At 39.5% G+C, this 18019-nt stretch overlaps 1 protein-coding gene across 1 annotated transcript in view; it reads right to left on the bottom strand.

The window, feature by feature from the left end:
- The window catches only part of INTU (inturned planar cell polarity protein), a gene marked incomplete at both ends in the record, with an annotated part of 72565 nt that overhangs the window by 16713 nt on the left and 37833 nt on the right, over window positions 1–18019 (bottom strand). Inside the window, 5 exons of the mRNA XM_080697314.1 lie at window positions 927–980; window positions 3814–4003; window positions 8589–8666; window positions 12207–12296; window positions 14815–14933. Of these exons, the coding sequence (XP_080553440.1) occupies window positions 927–980; window positions 3814–4003; window positions 8589–8666; window positions 12207–12296; window positions 14815–14933 (531 nt within the window). The remainder of the gene's footprint in view (window positions 1–926; window positions 981–3813; window positions 4004–8588; window positions 8667–12206; window positions 12297–14814; window positions 14934–18019) is intronic.

Below are 18019 nucleotides of genomic sequence, written 5' to 3'. Positions count from 1 at the left end.
ATCATGGAGGCCTGCATCATGGAAGCTTCTCCCATATCATGGGGGACAGAAGTCGCTTCCGCATTATGGTGGCCCGAAGTCGCTCCTGCCTCATGGAGGCCAGAAGCTGCTCCCACATTATGGCGGCTGGAAATTGCTCTCACATCATGGAGGCTGTAAATCACTTTCGCATCATGGTGGCCAGAAGTCGCTCTCATATCATGGAGACCCCTTTCTTGTCCTATAAACTCCTGGGCTCACACGTCCATGTGTTTCAGCCTGCCGCAGTCACTGACTGTCCTTACAGATGCTCAACAGAGAGCTGCTTCCAGCTGGTGTCTGGCGATGTCAGGCCTATGAGCGACACCCCTAGACATTTTCAAAAGCTTCTGGGATTTTGGCATAAGATGCTCCCATACTTTTATATTTTCTGTCCTAAATCTGGAATGGACCATTTCACAGGGGAATCTTGTTCCTTTGGCTGAGAAAAACTATTTATACACAATAGCTCTGGGTATTAGAGATGTTTATTGCTACAAAGACGATCACTATTTCTTGGCCTTTTCACTAGACAGAGCAAGGAAATATACTTTTTAAAGGATTAAAAACTGTCGATGATTCCCAATTAAATTCAGATCTATAAGGTTCTCACTTAAGTTGATCAATATTACATCTATACTTCCTTTCCTCAAAATGCCCTGTTCTTAAGGACAATAATTACAACTAATCATTTTAGCGTCAGAATCTACATAGTGTAACAAATATTTTCCACTAAGTAAGAAAATCTTTAAGCAAGCAAAATAGACTTGGTCAGCATCAACAGAGACCGAATGTTGAGTGTTTCAAGGTTGTTACAGATCCAGTTGGCAGGTGCTTAGGATAATGACTTATTTACAAAATAAGAATTCACCACTGAGCCTTTCTCCCAAACCCCCTCCTGTGCTTACCAGTTCTGCAAAATCTGCGGCTTCCAGGTCACTTAATGCTGTGTCTAATTCCATCTATGTAAAGAAGAAGAAAAATAGAGTAACAAAAACATTTAACTCAAATTAGCTGCCTTTCAGTAATGGCCATATTAAAATATGCATACTATGTACTTGGAGAATTGTGTAAAGATCCTTCTCTTTTGTGTTACTTAAGGAATGCCTGAAAATGGAGCATCTTATTTTAAGCTTTTAATTATAGAAAGATTTATTTTTATTTATTTATTTTTGTGTGTAGTGCTAGGGATTAAATTCAGCAATGCCTTACCTCCAAGCTACATTCTAGCCCTGTTTTATTTATTTGGAAACAGTCTTGCTAAATTGCTGAGAACCTCACTGAATAGATAAGGCTGGCCTCAAGTCTGCAATCCTGTCTCAGCCTCCCCAAAAACTGGGCACAGAGGTATGTACCACCATGCCTGGCTGATTTATTTAAGATAGAGACATTTTTCAACAATAATTTTTATTATTACAAAATGGTCTTAACCTTCTGCTCAATACAAAACCATGTATGAGGTTAAAAAATTGCTTTTTGCTTTTAACTTAGACATTTTAACCTCTTACATTTCTTAGTGGAAAATGAGAATCAATATTAATATAGCCAATCTATATTGTTTTTGTTCCTCGATTTCCTGTATCTTTCCCAACAGTTGGATTCTTGGAAGACACCAACATTCTTCCTTGTCTCGAGCTTGGACACAATGTTCTGAATAGAAGGATTGCCAGTCTTTATTCATAGATTAAAACATGAAGGCAGGAGGGCTCCTGGGATCTGGCACAGTTTAACTACCCAACAGAGTTATTAGAAGAAAAACTTTTACATAGGATTTGGCTTTTGTTTTCTGGAAATTGCCTGAGCTTTCTTCTGAAACATTCAAAATTTAAAAATAAAGTAAAATTTAATCTATAATACATATATATATATATACACATACATATGCAGCTAATATAAAACTATAGTCAATATATATAAAACTACTGGCGACTGAGATTTATGGCATACAGCTAGTGTGAACAAGAATCCCTTCTTCCTTTGAAGGCCAAGGCATTCTCTGCAGGACTGTGTTTCGCACACTGTGTCTTAGAGAGATGACGGAGGCTGTCGGAACATTAGCCTCGCTTTCAACGCTTTTCACACAATATGACTTATTACTCATTTGCGACCTACATTTTCCTGCACCTAGCAAATACTTCATGTTCTCTTTTTTTGTGTGGTTATTATTTATCTTGGGAAAACTTATAGGATAAAGACATTACAGACTCGTGATTTTTCTTGATTCTCAGAAACTGTTTAATGAGTTGCTATTCCTATTGCTGGACCTGCATTCTGCAGGAATGCACAGAGGCAGCGAACTGAAGCCAGGGTCTTGCTGTCTTAAAGGCAAAGTTATCTACTGACTTTTTGTGTTGAAAACTTATATTTTCTTATGAAAAGCACCGGTTACATTAATTTATATATTCATACTTTTTAATTTTTATATAATGGTAATTATTGGCCTGAGATATCAAAAATCTAAAGACAAAATAAAAGTGCCAGCCAGTAAAAATTTTTGGTGTTGTTCTTGGTGGTACCAGGGTTCTGGAAACCCTTCTACCTCCTGGTTACACTACCAGACCTATTTTATATATATATATATATATATATATATATATATATATATATATATATATAATTTTTTTTTTTTGAAACAGGGTCTCTTACATCAGCGCGGCTGGCTTCGAACCAGCGCTATCCTCCTGTCTCCGCCTCCCAAGCGCGGGGATTACAAGCGTGCGCCGCCCTGCCCGATCAGTGAAATTTCTTTTAAACTTGCTCTTACACACAGGAATCTACAACTCCTCTGTGAGGTCGGGACTATCATTTCCCCGTCTTATAGACGAGAAACTTAGCAGAGAGACTGACGCATCCAATTAAATGATGCTTCGGCTGTCACAGACGCGTTTCTTTTGTCACGCATGGCAGAGTTTCGTGGAGAGTAGACTCTTGAGTTGGGTTTTTCTATATCTCAGCCTGAATTTCTTCATGGGCAGAGAGGTGGTTACAAAACAGTGGCTCATATAATGCCAATACCAAAACCAGAACTAAGCAGACTGTATGAGAAGTTGATGACACTGGTGAAAAGTTCTGAGATGATCTTGCCAATCATTCAATAGTAAAGTTATTTTGGGTATATAGATATGATTTATGATTAAAGTCACATTGAGAATTCTTAATCATCGTGAAGTCTTATGCTTGATATGCGATATATGGGACAAGCCAAAAGCTAAACACACATGCTCATGTAAAGAAAGATTTTCCTGTGCTGGAGATGTAGCTTAGTGTATGTGTGTGTGTGTGTGTGTGTGTGTGTGTGTGTGTATATATATATATATCAGCTTAGCAAGTGTGAGACCCCTGGGTTCAACTTCTATCACCAAAAAGAAAAAAAAAACCCCAAAACAAAAAAAGAATGATTTTGTTATTAGTGGAGTTTGTATTTTAATTCAGACTATTCCTTGTCAGTCAATCATTTTGGCCCCTTTTTAATCTTTACAGGACCAGAATCCTAACCTTGCATTATAAAAGCAGTCACAGAATTCCAGACTAAGACATACCGTTGTGATTTCTGCAAGGAATTCTGAGTTTAGACAAAGCTTAAACTTAAAGTCAGATGAAAAAGCTCATTTCTAGTCACAGAGGATTACTTCTCTCGCTAAGGTCACTGCTCTGAACATTCTCCTTCATCAACTAACCCGCTAATTTTTACTCATAATCGTGAAAATTATACAAAGCTTAAGAAAAATAAAGAGAGGGCAGAGAATTATAATGAGACCACGGGTTCTGGTCCTTATATATGACCTCTGAACTCACCTTGACCTCCTGGGAAAGTGTGAGCCACCGGACCCCGGGGAGGTTGTCGAGAAGTACTGCGCCGTGAGCATCGTACTGCTGCGCGCTGGGACTGCCCCTCGAGTGTGGGGTCGCAGGGTGAAGTGCTCGTTGAAAGAACAGGTTGAAGAAATGATCCAGGCGGGGACCATTCTCTTCCCGGCAAAAGGCACTGAAGAAAGAAGAGATGTAAGTTAAAACGGCCCGTGGAGAAGGTGCTCGGTTTTCGTGTACTTCTGCAGGGACTGGCTCCTCTCCCAACGACTAGACTCTTAGTGTGTGTGTGTGTGTGTGTGTGTGTGTGTGGTACTGGGGACTGAGCCCCCAGCAGCATTCTACCTCCAAGCTACACTTCCAGCCCTATTTTATTTTTTATTTGGAAACAGAGTCTTGCTAAGCTGCTGACAGCCTCAGTTGCTGGAGCTGATCTTGAATCTGTGACCCAAGTACTGGGATTACAGGCACCAGATCTGGTGACTCTTGCTAGTCATAGAAATCACTGCTATAGGAAGATGGCGACCGAGAAAAGCGGGGCTTAAGAGCCCCGCTAACAACAAATCTCCATTACCACAAAATCAGCGCCTTTCATAGCCAGAAAACACCATCACCAGTGAAAAAAAATATCACCAGGCTCCAGAGAGAAAGCGGACTGAGAACAGAGCCACAGAGGAGATACACCGGCCTTGCGCCCGAGGACGCGGCAGACGCGGCAGCAGCGCCATACTGCCGGTGGCAGCGGCGAATTCACGGGACGGCTACAGCAAGCCGAGGTGAGCCACTGCAGAAGAGCTAGGCGGGATTTCTCCACGCAGAGAGCATCTAAAGCTCCCAGTGGCCGAGCTCAGCACACGCTGCAGGGATTCAGAGTGGAAATCAAAATCAAGAAGAAAAACGCCAGCCCCATAGCCGAGGGCGTAGCAGCGGCGCCATATTGCCACCGGCGGCAGCAAAAGCGAATTCAGCGAGGCCAGTACAGCTACATCTGCGTACTCAAGAACAGTGAGTCAAATTGCGGGCCACAGAGGAGAAATCCCAGTACTGTACTCCCTGGGACTTGACCCAGTGGGGGAGGGGCGGTGGCAGAGATATCACACCATAGGAGAACGTGCAACCTGGCACCCCCCACAGTCTAAAGCAGCCTCTATCGACTCTCTGGGTCGGAGACTCTGTGATAAAACCCAGTAAAGGAGTAGTGGGGTCTGAGATACTACTGACTCGAGATCCAGACACCTTAAGGGAAGTCATAGTGACCCAAGGGAAGAACCCAGAGAAGGCACAAACATCGGAAATCATGGGAAAGAGGAATAATACTGGAGCAATTAATGCCCACAACCCCACAACATCAGAACCCGATAAAACAGAAAATCAGAGATTTCTAGAAGATCAAATCAGGAAAATAACTGTAGAAATAATAGAGGTGCTTCGAAAAGAACTCAGAGAGAGCCAAAAAGAGATAAAGGATGCAATTAATGAAGTAAAGGCCTCAATTCAAAGCACAAACAACCTATTAGACCACATGGAGAACAGAATCTCACTCTTAGAAGATGAGCAATCCAAAAATGAACTCATAGTTTCTAATCTAGAAAAAAATATTCGACAGCAGGAATCTGATATTGAAGAAATATGGGCCCATTTTAAGAGAGCTAACCTAAGAATAATTGGAATAGAGGAGGGAAAAGAAAGTGAAACCAAAGGGATCAACAATCTCTTCAAGGAAGTAATAGCAGAAAATTTTCCAAACATAGAGCAAGAGGTTGATACAAAGGTCCAGGAAACTTACAGAACTCCCTTTAGACAGGATCGGAGAAGAGGATCCCCACGCCACATAATTGTCAAAATGACCAATGTGGAAGCCAAGCAGAGAATCTTAAAGGCAACAAAAACAAAGGTCCAAGTGACATTCAGAGGTAAGCCAATTAGAATCACTCCAGACTTCCCAAACCAAGTCATGAGAGCTAGAAGGGCTTGGAGTAACATATTCCAAACTCTGAAAGAAAACAACTTCCAGCCAAAAATTTCCTACCCAGCAAAACTTTCTATCAAATTAGATGGAGAAATAAGAAGCTTCCATGACAAACAGAAACTGAAGGAATTTATGTCTTCAAAACCAGCACTAGAGAAAATACTCAAAGAGATTAACTACAAAGAAGAAATAGGTAACACACATCAGAACCAGAGAAACAAGAGTTTCCATCCAACAGACAATTAAGATTGGTTATCTGTGGAGATTCATTATTTATGTTAGTCTTTTACCTATCTCTAAATGGTATTATTTGCCTTTATTGTTGTTAATTTTTAGGATTTCTAGTTGGAATATTAATATACCTTCAGATATAGCAATTGGAAATATTTTATCCCATTCTATTAGTAACTGTTAACTCTGTTTACATTGTCTTTGGATATACAATTTTTTTTTTTAAGGGAGTCTGTATACTCCTCTGTTGCCTGTGCCATTGAAATCATAACCAAGAAATCACTGCCAATTTCAATGTTGTGAGGTTTTATGACCCAGATTTTCTCCTAAAAGTTTATAGTCTTAAGATTTATATTTAGGTCTATTATCTATTTTGAGTTAATATTTGTATATGGGATTAGGTAAGGGTCCAATTTTATTCTTTTCCATGTAATTATTATTTTTTTAACAATATTTAGTTAAAAGATTATCATTTCCACCACCAAATGTTCGTGGAAACCTTGTCAAAAATAACTTGACAATATAGGGAAGAATTTAGCTCTAGGCTTTTATTTAACTCCAATGGTTTATATATCTGCCTTTAGAATAGTACTACACTGTTTCAATTATTGTAGCTTTATATGGTTTGAAATCAGAAAATATATATCTTCTAGCTTTGTTCTTTTTCAAGATCGTTTTGGGTATCTAGAGTCCATATTCCATAGTAGGATAGAGTTTTTTTCTGAAAAATAAATATATAAATATATGATAGTTTCACCTAAAAAAAATAGAAAAAAATATTCTCTGGTAAGAAAGAAAGTAAAAAGAAATATTGAAATGTTATCTTTAAGTCATCAAAAGCTTGGTATCAGACAAATGAAACTGTTATGTGAGATTATCATTTTTAATTTTAGATAAATTGCCATAATACTAGATGTCAACTACTAAGCCAAGCATGGGAGGGAGGGATAGGGAGAGAATGGGGTGGGGATCGGGTGGGGGCTGACTGGGAAAAGTGTGCTTGTATGTCTACAAAAGTATGTATCCTACTATGGTGTATGAATACAGTGCACCAATAAAAAAAGAAAAAAAAAAGAAATCACTGCTATAATGTTACTACTGGAGTGTGTAAAAAAAATTAACCCATCTGTGGGGAAAACATACAAATGTATTGAGTAGATGACACTAGAGGACACAAGTAGCTGTGTGCACAACAGACTGGGCTTTTAATACCCCCTCCCCATGTTTTTTGTTGAAAATATGTGTGTCCCATCCTAGATGAAGAAAGGGAAGAATAACATGAAACTCGTCAATACCTTCTCTAATTACCATATGCGTTTATTATCTATTTTTCTAACAGTATTTTTTAATAAAGCTTTTTAGAAAGAAACTTTTTTTTTTCTTTTTTTTGCAGGTCTGGAGATGGAACCCAGGGGCATTAGACTTCCGAGCTACACCCCCTGCCCTATTTTTTATTCTTCATTTTGAAACCGGGTCTCACTGAGTTGCAGAGGGCCTCCCTAAGTAGCCGAGGCTGTCTGCAAACCGCGATCCTCCGGTTTCAGCCTCCCGAATGCTGGGATTACAAGCGTGCACCACCATGCCCAGCTCAAAAGAAACATATTTTTGGATAGTGAAGTTGACAGTAGGCTTATAAGCAAAGAAAGCACAAAGCTTACTTAAAAGTCTTATTCTTTGCTGTATGTTGTAAAGAAATTCAGACATTTGCTCCTAGAACAATGTGTTCAGTTGACAGTAATTCAGAATATAGTAATTATTATAGAATATAGTATCACTATTTGACTAAAAATTTCACCTAAGTGAGCTGGGCCTGGAGGCGCACACTTGTAATCCCAGTACTTGGAGGCTGACACAGGAGGATCCGGGTTCGCAGCCAGCCTCAGCTACCTACTGAGGCCCTCTGCAACTCAGTGAAACCCTATTTCAAAATAAAGAATCAAAAATAGGACTGGGGGTGTAGCTTGGAGGTAGAATGCCCTGGGTTCCATCCCCAGCACAACACACACACACACACACACACACACACACACACACACACACTTGCGTATGTAATAGACCAAACAACAACAACGAAAACAGGAGGAAAATGAATTAAAAGAAAACCTGACATCTGTCATTAGAAAAGGAAAACCAGGCGCCGGGCGTGGTGGGGCATGCTTGTAATCCCCGCCGCTTGGGAGGCGGAGACAGGAGGATCCCGCAGGTTCCAAGCCAGCCGCGCTGGCTTAGGAGACCCTGTTTCCAAATAAAAATATAAAATAGGTCTGGGAGTGTAGCCCGGTGGTAGAAGGGCTTCCAGAAACCCCAGTACCACCAAAAAATAAAAAATAAATAAATAAATAAAAAATAAAATAAATAAATAAATAAAATTTAAAAAAAGAAAAGAAAAAGGAAAGGAAAGGAAAACCAGTAGTAAAATGAGAGAATTTTAATATGGTAAAGCTGGAGAGAAGCAGATGGCAGAGCCAGACCACTGGCTTCCCAAGCGAGAAGCAATATTAAGTGCAAAGGCACTGCAGAATTATGTACTTAAAACCTGAGGCTCAGTTACAAAAGTGCTCACCTCTCTAAAGAACCGTCCATAAACCTCAAGGTTTGAGCCACATCTTCTATCATATTCCTGAGTTGAGGAAGAGGAACTCTGAAAAAAGAACACACACACATATGCATTCAGAACATAATCAAATGACACATATCTAAAAAAAGAATGTTTTCCATGTTTATGTCAGGGATATGTCGATGGTGAGTTGAGCTAGGAAAAAATGGTTGCTTACTGTGTTAGTATCTGATCACCTGGAGGGACTTGGTTGGGATCTAGTGTGAATCAAATATGGACCGTTAGCTGGGCTTCGCAGAGCACGCTTGCGTCCCGGTACTTGGGAGGCTGAGACAGGGGGATCACAGGTTCACGGCCAGCCTTGGCAACTTGGTGAGGCCCTGTTTCAAAGTAAAATAATAAAATGGGCTGGGCTGTAGCTCTGAGGTCGAATGCCCCTAGGTTCCATCCCTGGTACCACACACACATAAAAAGGGAACATCACCATTTATATGTAAACTATTAAACCCATTTAGGGTTTGGTTGCTTGAGGCCAGCCGGGCTGGGAGAGAGCTCATGGTAGACACTTGGCTCGCATGTTGGAGGCTCTGAGTCCAATTTTTGGAACCACACACAGAAAAGAAAAGAGATCCAAAATGAGGCCGGCAATCACTGAGCCCTTTTTCAGGCTGATGAAATCAAGTAATGAATCAATAGGGTTAGCACAGTAGTCAGCCCATTCAAAGGAAAGCTAAATAATTCTCCTCCTCCTCCTCCTCCTCCTCCTCCTCCTCCTCCTCCTCCTCCTCTTCCTCCTCCTCCTCCCCTCCTCCTCCTTCTCCTCCTCCTCCTTCTCCTCCTCCTCTTCCTCCTCCTCCCCTCCTCCTCCTCCTCCTCCTCCTCCTCCTCCTCCTCCTCCTCCTCCTCCTTTTTTTGTTTTTTGCAGTATTGGGGATGGACCCCAGGGACATTCTACCTTCAAGGTACACCCTCAGCCCTATTTTTCATTCTTTATCTACCCCCAGTACAACAAAAATAAATAAATAAATAAATAAATAAAAATAAAAATTTAAAAAAAGAATCTAAAATAGGGTTCCATCCCTAATACTGCCAAAAATAAATAAATAAAAATAAATAAATAAATAAATAAAGAAGGAAGAAAAAAAAAGAAAAAAAAAACTTACCATGCTTACGTTTCTAGGATAGGGGTTACATTACTACTTAGGAAGATGGCCTTCCTAAGCTTGAGGAAGACTGAGACATTGTCTAGACACCCCCTGCTGGACCTCAAGAGTGATGAGCCTGTCTTGGCTCTAGGGTAACACTTCTCCTAGATGCTGTCTCTGCCCAATTTGGCAGGTGTCATTGCAGTACAGCACAACGGCCTCCTGGGTTCCTTGATGGGGGCCGCCTGTGCTCTCCCAATGCCCATGCTGGCTTTATTTTATTTTACTTTATTTTTTTTCGGTACTGGGGATGGAACCCAGGGGCACTGTACCTGTGAGCTACACCCTAGCCCCATTTTCTATTGTTTATTTTGAAACGGAGTCTCACTGAGTTGCAAAGGGTCTCACTAAGTAGCTGAGGCTGTCCACAAACTGAGATCCTCCTGTCTCTGCCTCCCAAATGCTGGGATAACAAGGGTGCTCTAACATGCCTTTATCTTGTCATTGTACTGTCTGTTCTTTCTCTCGTCTTCTGGGCTACCACAAAAGTCTTAAAAAGAGAAATGTTTTACCTAGCCATCACATGCTAGACTACATTACTCTGGATTCTCCAATTCTTACAAACCCATACTTTAAAAACAATTCTTAATAATTTTGTGTGTGTGTGTGTGTGTGTGTGTGTGTGTGTGTGCGTGCGCGTATGGTGCTAGGGATAGAACCCAGGAGCATTCTACCTCCGAGCTACACCCTCAGCCCTATTACTTTTATTCTTTGTTTTGAATCAGGGTCTCACTGAGTTGCAAAGGGCTTCACTTTGAGGCTGCCTTTGAACCACAATCCTCCTGTGTCAGCCTCCCAAATGCTGGGATTACAAGCGTGCGCCACCATGCCCAGCTCAACCGGAGCCCTTTTAATCTTTCATGTTGAAACAGGATCTCGCTAAGTTGTTGAGGGTCTTGCTAAATTACAGAGGTCGGCTTCAGACGTGCAATCCTCCTGGCTCAGCCTCTCGAGTACTGGGATTATAAGTGTACACTCCCAGCTCACTACAGTCCCTTTTTAGATAACAGAGGGCACATCAGCTGGTTAAAAAGCAGCCTTGTGTAGCATATGTAGACGCACCACTTTTTCCTTATCTTTAAAATAGAGCCAGTAATCACGAGCACATTAGTGCTGACTTTAGGGAGAGCTGAGATTAGCGATGGTAAGGTACCTGTGCGGTCCCTGGGCTCACGGCCAGCTCATTATAAATGTCAAGCCTGCTTTTATTTCTATTCTTAATAATTTTTTTGTGCAGTACTGGGGATGGAACCCAGGGGCATTCTATCTCCAAGCTATACCCCCAGCTCTATTTTTTATTCTTTATTTTGAAACCAGGTCTCACTAAGTTGCAGAGGGCCTCACTAAGTACCTGAGACTGGCGGCAAACCTGCGATCCTCTTGTCTCAGCCTCCCAAGTACTGAGCATGCGCCACCATGCTCGGCTTATTTCTAATTATTAAAATAAGATATATTTCAAAATAGCTTCAAAAAAGAGGGAGATGATGATAATATAAAATATACCATTAGAGAAATCATTACTTGTTGAGGGCACACAATATCAAGGCAAAACACCCTATGAGACCTTTTTATTATTATTTTTTTTGTGTGTGTGGTACTGAGGATTGGGCCCAGGGGCATTCTATGTTCTAGCTAGATCCCTCAGCCCTATTTTATTTTTGTTTTGAAACAGGGTCTCACTAGGTTGATGAAAATCTCACTACTTGTTGGGGCTGTCCTTGAACCTGGGATCCTCCTGTCTTAGCCTCCCAAGAACTGGGATTACAAGCATATGCCACTACGCCCGGATTTTTTTTTTTTTTTTTTTTTTTTTTTTTTTTGTGGTACTGAGGGTGGAACCCAGGGGCTTTTCTACCTCCGAGCTAAACTCTCAGACCTATTTTATGCTTTAAATGGAAACAGGGTCGCACTAAGTTGCTGAGAGCCTCACTAAGTAGCTGAGGCTGGCTTCGAACCTGTGCGATCCTCCTGTCTCAGCCTCCCAAGCGCTGGGATTACAAGCGTGCGCCACCACGCCTGGCCACACCTGGCTTTTATAGAACCTTTAACTCTCTGGAATTTCCAACAGTAAAAAACAAAGACAAAACCAAACCCAAACTGTACACATGTAAAATCCAAATTCCGGTATTAGCAAAACTTTAGGCAGAAAATAAGATAATCTCTTAGCTAATTCTGTACTGGCTGAAAGAAAAGGAATTGTTCCAACAGCCCCGCTTTACTACCTGGTCCAGGGGGGCCTCCAACACACCTTTCTGCCAAACAAACACAGGTAACTATTTTGCTAATGCAGTGCACCTTCAAATCATAAAAGTGTTTAAGCAGTTTGCCTTTCGACAAAAATGTCATCATTTTTATGAAACAGGCTTTTGTTAGCATTATAATAGAAATAACTTCAAGGCAAACAAAAACTTCAACTTACGCGTCAGCAGGCAAGCCAATCAACAGCAACTTGTCAGATTCTTTCAAATAAGCCACATGAATTTGCTTCCCATTTAAAAAGAGGGATGAGCTTGGAAAAAAGAAATTCAAAATAAAGTTAGAATATCTTTAAATGTCATACAATTATAAAACATTACATATGGTATGATTTAAGAACTGAATGCTTAATAAGCAAATATCTTGGCATGTATATAACGGCCACACAGAAAGGGAAAGAACTGTATGAGGAGAGCATATAATCTAAAATATTTAAGAACCTAAAACAGAAACAACCCAAGAAATTCTAGGCCAAAGACGACTCATTATTTTAAAACATGCTGAATTTTTTTTCTTTTTTTTTTTTTTGCGGTACTGGGGATGGAACCCAAGGGCATTCTACCTCTGAGCTCCACCCCCAGCCCTGTTTTTTATTCTTTATTTTGAAACAGGGTCTCACTGAGTTGCAAAGGGCCTCACTAAGTAGCTGAGGCTGGCCACGAACCGTGTTTCTCCTTGTCTCAGCCTCCCGAGTGCTGGGATTACAAGCGTGCGCCACCACGCTAGGCTTTCTGGATTTCTTTTTGAGGTGATAAGAATGTTCTCACATTGACCTTGGTGATGGTCGCACATACCTGTGAATACACTTGAAACCCTAAATAGGTAAGATGCATTATTTATGAATTGTATCTCAATACAGCTGTTAAAAATAAATAAAAAGAAGGCTGGGGTGTAGCTCAGTAGCACACCTGCCTAGCAAGTGCGAGGTCCTGGGCTTGATCCTAGCACTACAAGAACAGTAACAGATAAAAGCTGCTTTTTAATGACTGAATCACACTAAATGGGCCCTATTGTTTTGGAAATGAACTAAGTTCTATATATATTAAAAGTCACAGCCAAGCATGATGGCACACACTTGTAATCCCAGTACTTGGGAGGCTGAGACAGGAGGATCAAATGCTAGCAGCCAGCCTCAGCTACTTAGTGAGGCCCTCTGCAACTTAGTGAGACCCTGTTTTAAAAATAAAGAATAAAATAGGTCTGGGGGTATAGTTTGAAGGTAAAATGCCCCTGGGTTCAATCTCTAGTACTGAAAAACAAACACACACACACACACACACACACACACACACACACACACACACACAAAACTCACAGACTTAAAACATGACTTTTATTTTGGAAAACATAAAAATTCTTCATTTTCTTGTCTTAAAGGTCCTATCTCTTTTAAAATCATAAAAGTGTCATTTTAAAAATTATTTATTTGTGTGCTTTTCCTGGCACATTATAATGTCACATCATGATGTAAATCATGTTGACGATGACATACATGCACACGCTCTTGGTGTCTGAAAGTGTCATTTTTACCAGAAGATGGAAATAGAAAAATGAAAGCCTAGGAAATCCAGCTTGATATTTTATCAGTAATATGGGGGATCTTAAAATTTGCAATAAGCAATACTAAAAAAGAAAATTTGTTTGTAATACTTTATGAGGGAAAAAAGCTCAAAAGCTTTGCGCTCCCTCATCTCATAAATTAATTATGGCATTTCAAAGTCAAGGATGAATAAATCAACGTGGAATAGCTCTGTAATTACTAGATGGTGTGCTCTAGTTTTAAAAATTCAGGACATCAGTTTCGTTTATCCATCACCGAATACATTTAATGGATGACACAGAATCCTAAATACTCTTAAAATATATTCTGAATTTTTATATCGGTGTTGTAAGAATATTTTCTAACTATATGACAAAATCAGTGTTCAGTCATTCCTGTCAACTATAAAGGTCTTGTCTAGAAAGTTAACAATTGAGATAAAAGCATGCAGAAGTTTAGGTTTCTAATAATCTCACCCCAACCTTTATGAAATTATAAATATAGGGCATTAGCTCAATTCTGTTAATTAAATCGTGCCAAAACATGCAGATTTACAGCTGTATTAAAAACCTATACTGTCAGCCGGGCATGGTAGCAAAGCCTGAAATGCCAATACTTGGGAGTCTGAGGCAGGAGTGTCGCAGGTTTGAAGCCAGCCTCAGTAACTTAGCGATGCCCTTAGTAACTAGTAAGACCCTCTTTTCAAATAAAATATTTAAATAATAGGGCTGGGATTGTTGTTTGTTCCTGAGTTCAATCTCTTGCACCACTACCAAAAGAAAAAAAGAAAAGAGATCTATGCTATAGATTAAATAGATGCCTAAATAATAGATGATTTCCATATAATGCACATGAAACCCAAACTCTGCAGATATCCTACTAATATGAATATCTAATTATTGTTACAAGTATGCTTGTATTGTGCTCATTTTAGCATTTTATTTGTCAGAATCAAAGAAGAGAACTTTATTTTTTTTAGTTATTTATTTTTCTGTGGTGCTGGGGATGGAACCCAGAGGTTTTCTACCCTCGGGCTATACTCCCAGACCTATTTTCTATTTTATTTGGAAACAGGGTCTCACTAAGTTGCTGAGAGCCTCATTAAGTAGCTGAGGCTGGCTTTGAACCTGCACCATCCTCCTGTCTCAGCCTCCCAAGCGCTGGGATTCCAAGCGTGAGAGCAAAGAAGAGAACTGTAAAGAAACAGCTCAAACAAAATAAAAATTATTACCTAGTAACTTGTGTCCCTGTTATATTTTCCAGCATGTCGCAAAGTGTGAGAAAAATCCCTCTTACACTTTTAAGTTTCTGAGACGCTTCAGACACTGGATAATGATAAAGAATTTCCCGCTGTTAAACGAAAAGAAACAGAAACGATCAAACACCTCGATTCCCGGCCCCACACCACCACTTTTGTCCTGGAAAGTTCAGACTTTGTCTTAAGAAAAGAATAGCAACAAGGAAAGGAATCCTTTCAGCTTCAGTGAGAGTTTTATTCAAAGACAAGGGGAGGGCTATGCTTGGAATTCCACCAAGTTAACTAGCATTTAAAATACTACGGTTGAAAATAAGCCGGGTTGAAAATAAACCGGGGAATCCCAATCGCTCAGAGTACCAGAATATATACTAAGTAGAATACTAATTAACTGAAATTATAATTAACAGTGTTTTAAACTTGAATCTCCTTAAAAAAAAAAACTCTGAATACTATTTTGCTATATTTCATTATACAGGTATTCTTATCTTGTAGAAAAGATACAGGTATGTAAAAGAAACAGATTATATTTGTAATATGTAAACACATGGAAATTTTAGGAGTCTTCAATTTGATTTCTTTCATACTGACTTTTTTTGTGGGTGTGTGGTCCTGGGGATTGAACACAGGGGCATTTTACCTCCAAGGTACACCGCCAGCCCTACTTTTAAAATATTTCATTTGTGATCCTCCTGCCCCAGCTTCCCAAGTACTGGGATTACAAGTATGTACCACCGTACCCACTCATACTGACTTTTCAAAGATAATCTTCATCTTTTAGGTGAAGTTACTAACTATTTATTTAAAGCCAAGACAAAACTGCAACTAAACTTGCAAAGTAAGAGTATGAAACTCAAGTGGTACAAATAGGAGAAAAAGCATTATAAAATATTATAAAATTATAAAATATTATTTGTCTCAAATTTAAAATTTGAGATATTATAAAATTTTGTCTCAAATTTAAAAATTGATTTGAATTCAAATGTTAAAAGAACATATTTTATTTTAAATTATAGAAATTACAAATCTATGAGAATTTACAAAATGCCTAGCATTTTTCTACTTTCAAGAAGAGTATGTTCCCAGGAAATATATAGCTTTTACAAAATAAAATAACAAAATTTAAAACCAGGATATTTACAGTGCTCAGACCTTTTAAAGTCCAAAGAAATAAACTATTGTGTTTATCTCTTTATTGTGTGTGGGTTTTACTTTTTTGTATTTAAGCCAAAATCTATTTTCTTGACAAGGAAAAATAACAGCAAGCAAAATAAAAATTTCTAGATAGAAAATATGGAGAATTCAGAGTGGCTTCTAGTTGTGCTCTTTATTAACTGTGTCTATAAATATTAACACAGCCACCATCGGAAACCCCAACTCCTTAAGTATTAGCCTGTTCCTCTCCTTGGGTTTCCCCTATAGAGTGTGAAACATCTGGCTCTGTTTCTCTCTCTGATCAATAATCACTTGATGTGCTGTCCATCTATTGGTAATTTTTTTTTTTTTGGTGGTTCTGGGGGTGGAACCCAGAGGCTTTCTACCTCCAGGCAATCCTCCCAGATCTATTTTATATTTTATTTGGAAACAGGGTCTCACTAAGTTGCTGAGAGCCTCACTAAGTAGCTGAGGCTGGCTTTGAACCCGTGCGATCCTCCTGTCTCAGCCTGCCAAGCACGGGATTACAAGCGTGCTTCACTACACCTGGCTTATACTGGTAATTTTTATATTATAACAAATATAAACAGCGATAAGCTGCATACATCAAATTTTATACTTATGAAGCACATTTAATGAATAAAAATTGCTATAGACTATGTTGGCCAAATACACTCTGCCTAGTGACTCAAACTTTCTTGGAGTATTGCCAATGTTGAAACAGTTTTAAGACACTATTTTATCTCCAGACATTGAGTCAAACATTGATTAAAGTCTACTCTGTCTACAATAAGTTTAAACTTTGATAATGCTATAATTTTCTTTAGCTAAAAACACCTATAGTGAGTGGGTGTGGTGGTGACACCTATAGTCCCAATGCTTGGGAGGCTGAGAGAGGAAGATCACAGGTTCAAGACCAGCCTTAGCAACTTACATTCTCAGTTACTGGTGAGACCCTGCTTCAACATAAAAATAAAATGTGTCGGGGGGGGTATAGCTCAAAAAATGTAGAAGGCCCCCGGGTTCAATCCCCAGTCTCTTTCTCTTTCTTTCTCTTCTCTCTCTCTCTCTCTCTCTCTCTCTCTCTCTCTCTCTCTCTCTCTCTCTCTCAAACAAATAACAAAAATACTGTTTTAATAGAAATAATCTTTGATTAGTTTTTAAAGTCCCCCAGTTTATGGCCCTTATAGTCCAAATCTTTTGACTGGATTAAAAGCTTTTATCAAACATGTAACTCACAGAAAACAAAGTGACCCGTGACACTTCATTGTAAAGTGTTCTGGTAGGAGAGGGCAACCGAGAGCGCCTCCTTTCCAGTCATAAAAGCCTCAGCGTGAAAGGCCTGGCAAGCTGTACTGCTCCTAACCAGTTTAATTAGCTGTGTTGTAAAGCACTTGGTAGTAGCTTGCATTTGCCACTCTGAATAAAACCCCTCTCCTAATTATGGTGCCGATACAGGGCTGGCAGGAGACAGAAACCTGCTCAGTGAAGAAACAGCTACACACTTTCCCAAGGGAAGACAGACAAGAGGTCTGAGCACTATTCTGCGCCAAACGCCCGAGAGAAATTCAGGGTGTAAATTATTCCTGAGACTTGTTGAGTGTTTTGTATAATAAATGCTTAAAAGTCTCATTTCTTTTCAAGATAAACAGAGCCAGCAATACACACAAGAAACTGGAATTATTAACTGTGAGCCTTTATTTTTCAGAACACAGAAAATTGCAAATATACGAATAGATACGAAGTAACTATTTTCTCTTCCATCTCAATGATTAAATTTTGACATAAGAAGCGACACAAGAAAAATATGACCCTTGGATTAAATGTCTTTGGCACTGTTGGAATACAGGCTGAAGGGATTCCAAAAGCCAAAAATAAAAAATAAAAAATAGATGAAAACATTTTAGATTTCCATTCTGCTCAAAGCACTGTGGCAGACGACACGCTCTGAGACCCTCATGATGTAAAACTAGATCCATGGCCAAAACATACTTGCTGAACTGCTGGCAGGCTGGAAGTACAGAGG

This window comes from Muscardinus avellanarius, assembly GCF_963383645.1.
Source record: "Muscardinus avellanarius genome assembly, chromosome: 6".
Lineage (NCBI taxonomy): Eukaryota > Metazoa > Chordata > Mammalia > Rodentia > Gliridae > Muscardinus > Muscardinus avellanarius.
This window is presented reverse-complemented; position numbering and strand designations above follow the sequence as displayed.